At 43.5% G+C, this 4,976-nt stretch overlaps 1 protein-coding gene across 1 annotated transcript; it reads right to left on the bottom strand.

Moving 5' to 3' along the window:
• Nucleotides 1-283: 283 nt before the first annotated feature.
• Nucleotides 284-4,170, bottom strand: LOC104941765 (mothers against decapentaplegic homolog 4-like; the record flags this gene model as incomplete). Its single annotated transcript, XM_010766901.1, has 5 exons — nucleotides 3,930-4,170; nucleotides 3,014-3,188; nucleotides 2,850-2,873; nucleotides 1,009-1,209; nucleotides 284-541 (listed from the first exon to the last, which is right to left on the bottom strand). Coding segments are annotated over exons 1-5 (895 nt in total), but the record flags the coding sequence as incomplete, so codon positions are not given.
• Between the last annotated feature and the right edge of the window lie 806 nt (nucleotides 4,171-4,976).

The following is a 4,976-nucleotide window of genomic DNA, read 5'->3' as shown; positions in this document are numbered from 1 at the left end:
ACAATTTAAGACTGCAACAAATACCAATTTTAATATCATCATATTCAGTATTTGTCTATTTAAGTCTGTGTAAAGTGAGCAGTCAGATATAAATATGACAATATATCCTTGTATGTACTGTATGTTAGTGTGTGCGTGTGTGCGTGCGTGTGTGCGTGTGTGTGTGTGTATGCGCGCGCGTGTGTGTGTGTGTGTGTGTGTGTGCGTGTGTGTGTGTGTGTGTGTGTGTGTGTGTGTGTGTGTGTGTGTGTGTGTGTGTGTGTGTGTGTGTGTGTGGACTCACTGTGGAAGGCCGCCTGGCTCTGAGAGTGTTTATTGCTGCTGTACCCGTTCTGTCCATGCGAGTGAGAAGGAGGTAGGGGGGGCTGCTGTGGGTGGGGGGGCTGTGAGGGTTGCTGGCCAGCCTGTTGCTGAGGAGTGGGTTGGGTCGGGGTCAGAGGTCGTGGAGCCGGGGTCATGCCCTGAGCCTGTGGAGATGGCGTTTGGAGCCGTCCGTCAGGGTGGCCCCCCTGCAGAGGCAGCATGGAGCCGGAGCCGGACACTGAGGGAGAGCAGAGCACACAGAGTCAGGCTGACTCCCCCCCGCAGCTGGCAGCAGCTACACATCATCACACATCAACCCTCAGGTGGCAAAGTCCAAAACATTTACAGATTGTACAGATCCGTTTCTCTTGTGAACATCCATATGTCCAATACGTGTGTAAAGAAAATCTGAAAATGTTTCTTTGTTTGATGTTCAATACACCACACAGCAGCTTTTAAGGATGATAAAACTATTATATCCGCTAAGTGCAGATTCTTTGTTTTCATCGGAAAGAGGAAGCGGCCAGCAATTTGCCAGGCAGTGACGTAGCGCTGCTCTCTTCTATTATATCAAGATATGATTGTTATAAAAACATAACAAATAGTGCTGGGTGCATTTTTTAGATGAAATGCTGGGAGGAGGCTCTGCCAGTCTTTGTTAACCATGTGATAGTAAACACAGAATGATGATGATGAGGAGCTGACCTTTGGGTGAGACAGGCAGGTTGTATCTGGTAACGGGTGGGGGTCCATGGGGCTCAGAGGAGAGCTGTGGCTGCCCGTAGAGGTCTGCAGGAGGGAGCTTCAGGGCTGCTTGGTGGTCAGACAGAGGCATGCCAGGCGGGAGGTCCATCTGTATGCAGTCATGGATGTACTCCTCTTTGATCAGGCCGCCGCCGGCTGCTGCTATCGGGCATGAGGGACAGTCACTACGCTGTACAGCAGTGTGTTGGACATAAAGTTATCAGACCATTTCATTGGTGCTCAATATCTCAATATATGTCCTTTTTCACCACGAAATCACTGAAGGGGCCAAACCAACATTGTTTATGATAATCAATGATAACATGATATGGTGTACTGACATGATAAGATGTTGTGTGAAAGTCTTAAGATAATATATAAATCAAATGAACTAAATAAAACATGTTCAGTGTGGTCAAGGATGAAAGCATAGATGCAGCACTCTCAGTTTGGTTAGTCTATAATCAGAAGTAGGTCTAACCATGTCAATCTGAAATCTGGTGGCATTGTGTGACATTCGCCCTGTTCTGGTCACACAGAGAGGAAAGCTTCGAAAGGATCATACCATTTAACCCAGCACTATTGTAGTCGTTATGTTATGACAGCATTCAGTTCATACTTGGCTTGATAGCTTATTCACACAAGGCCATCACATTCATGACAGAGTGCATGAGAGAAAAAGGCTTTAGCATTTACTCATTCTAGTTTAGTATTACTTAAGCTCAAAGTATTTCTTAAGTAAAATTCTAAATATGAATAAAACATTTGTTATTAAAGTACCAAAAGTAAGAGTATGCGTCATGGCCTATTTTGGAATAATACATTTGGATTATTGGATTATGAATATTGATACATTAATGTGTGTACCACTGCTGCTAAAGCTGGAGCTGATTTGAATAAGGATGTATACTGATGCTGGATAAGCTAACCTATAATTATATGTCAATGTTTATTTATGAATTGAAATTTATTTTTTAATAGCTAATAATCTGAATCTGTAAAGTAACTAAAACTTTAAAATATATTTAGAGGAGTAAAATGTACACATGTACTGTGTATATACATATATATGACAACCTTGCTACTTGCTCCTTTACTTACTTACTTATTTACTAAAATGTTAAAGCAATGAAAGCATAAAACAGTAGCTGTAACAAATGCAATGACTGCATACAAAGTGTTGACTATAAGTGACAATGTGCAAGATTTGGCAGCATCTAGCTTTGCAGTTGCAGATTTCAAACAACGTTGTGACTGCCGTTTCACATGGCTCCTTCTGTAGAGTTGAGAAAAACACAACTCCTACTTTCAGGTGATTATTGACTAATGAAAACATAATTCTGAATATAACATTCATTACTTTGGAGCGAATGTAGCTAAAGTCTGTAGGGACTGGGCTTGTGAAGCGAAGAGTTGCTGGTTGAAGTCCCAGAAAGGACCAAGCATGGAGAGTAGACTTGTACTTTGAGAGGTGCCAGTTCATCTCCTGACTACTGCCCTGGAGCATGGCACCAAGTCTCTTCACACTGCTTCCAAGGCGCTGTATAGTAGCTGACCACGGCTCCTTATACTAGGATGGGTTAAATGCAGATTTCACTGTGTGTGCAATGTGCATGTGTGTGACCATCAAAGAGGAATTCATTGTAATCCTCAATTTTTATAATTTCCTATATTCCATTTCACATTACACACTGATCCTTTAAAACAATCCTTGGCCTAATCGTTGTTCAAGCAGGTACAGTTTGAAAGAAGACATGGTAGTTTGCAGTAATCATGATGTGGTGCAGTGGTATGAGGCTCACCTGTGTTTTGAAGGCTGAGACCAACTGTGAGAGAAGACAGAAATACGTGAGATCAAAACGTCACTATCATGCATCAGAAACAACAAAAAGTCGGGGTGAGAATAATACATTTTTGCTAGTGCTAAATCAGAGAGCAGAACCTGAGAAGTATGAAGCTGACGTACCGATGCCAGGCGACACCACCCTCTCGTAGTGGTAGGGGTTGACGCAGACGTTGTCGTACTTCAGGTCAAAGGCGTACTGGCAGAACTTGACATGCTTGAGTTCATTTTTGTGGAGATCGGGCCAGCGCCACAACCGTGCATAAATGACGTGAGGAAAACCTTTCCTCCCCGCCACCTGAGTAGAGATCACAGCATCATGTTAGCCTCCATCATGCTCACCAGAAATACAGTAACGTTATATCTTCAATTGAAAAAAGCCTGCCATTCAGAAGTGATATAACATAATCCTATTAAAGGGGCCCTTTAATGCTAATTTTCTGATTCATATTAGTACTCTAATATCACATCATTCCATTCTTTAACGTTCAAAAAGCTCTTTATTTCTCTCATACTGCCTGTGCTGCTGCACCTCTTTTCACCCTCTGTCTGAAACCAGAGCCCAGTCTCTCTGATTGGTTAACTGGCCGGCTCTGTTCCATAGTGATGTCTCTATGTTATGGAAGTAAACAAAGGAGTCCAATGGAGGCATTTCAGGCCATTTTTGCCTTTGCAGACATAATAACATGCACAAAACCCTATAGCTCACACTACAAGAGAGGAAACACCCCCCAAAGAATAATAGGGCCCCTTTAAAACATGAAAAATACAATAATATAAGAATATCACAAACCCAAAACAATATGTACTTTTCAGTGCCAAAATGTTTGCCATTACAACTAACAAGACTTGCACAGGCAACCCGTACAGCTCTGAACATTGAATACGATTTGAATGGAAAATGACAATGCAAATTAAACTGTGAAAATCCTAATTTAAGAAAATTATAATTGCATTCGCAGAAGGAAGAAACCTAGAATAAATGATAACAACAGTGATATGTAATTGTTGCTGCTGTGTGTTAGAGGAGCACCTATACCTGCAGCCGTCCATCCAGCGTCCTCTGGATGGTCACACACTTGCTGGGATGTACGCCGTTGGTTGTGATGGCGGTGATGAGCGAGTCCAGCTCGTCCTTCTTCTCCTTCAGCTTCTTCACCAGGCTCTCGATGGCCCGCTTGGCGAAGCCCTCGTTCTCCCCGCCCTGCCTGTGGCACATGAGGCTGTGCACGATGCTGAGGCAGGCGTCATTGCTGCTCGGAGGGTTCACTGACATGATGCTGCTGCCACAACACACAGGAACAGGCTACGTTAGGATTAATGAGCACAAATGGCCAACTCTAACTGGCACTCAGACCAGATTGACTGGTACAGATTCTAAACACCCCAACTCCGGAATATACAATTATTCATCATGACGTGAGCCACACGAGAGACTGCTTAGAATGGCAAGTAAGGACAAATGAACACTTCAACACCATAGACTTGTCTACAGGAGCAATTGGGGTTAAGTATCTTGCCCAAGTGTCCTTGGGCAAGATACGCCCTGACTGCAGGGAGTTGGATTGAACTGCACTCCCTCTGATTGGTAGATGCTTATTTGCCCCTGCACCACCGTCACTTCTATGATCTTATATGGGATACCATGCTTGCTTCAGACTTCATGATGGATATTTGTCCAGATAAAGGTTCTGTGTAATGATGCCCCCCGGACCCCCCTACAGGATGTGAGGTCCACCCCCCACTTAAATCATGTTCACATGGATAGGAAACTAAATACATTTGCACACATCTTGTGTCCATATCTTTCTGTTTGGGTGGTCATGCCACAACCGTGCACGTGCATGCGCGAGTCATAGTGATCTTAATGTGGATTTGGCACACTGATCACATTTTTTTTTTATAAATGGCACATATCAAAAAGTTTGCTGACCCCTGCTCTAGATGATAGGAAAGGAGGATTGAAACTTCCTTTATAACATCCTTTAGCTTAGGAACCACTGGACCTCCCTCACCAAAAGGAGAGGAGAAAATGCTGTCCCACAATGCCTTGCAACCGCAGCATTTGCGTCACACAACATTCGGC

Source organism: Notothenia coriiceps, unplaced genomic scaffold (genome assembly GCF_000735185.1).
Source record: "Notothenia coriiceps isolate Sejong01 unplaced genomic scaffold, NC01 NC01_scaffold00003858, whole genome shotgun sequence".
Lineage (NCBI taxonomy): Eukaryota > Metazoa > Chordata > Actinopteri > Perciformes > Nototheniidae > Notothenia > Notothenia coriiceps.
Note: the sequence above shows the minus strand (reverse complement) of the source record. Positions and strands in the feature narration are given on the sequence as shown.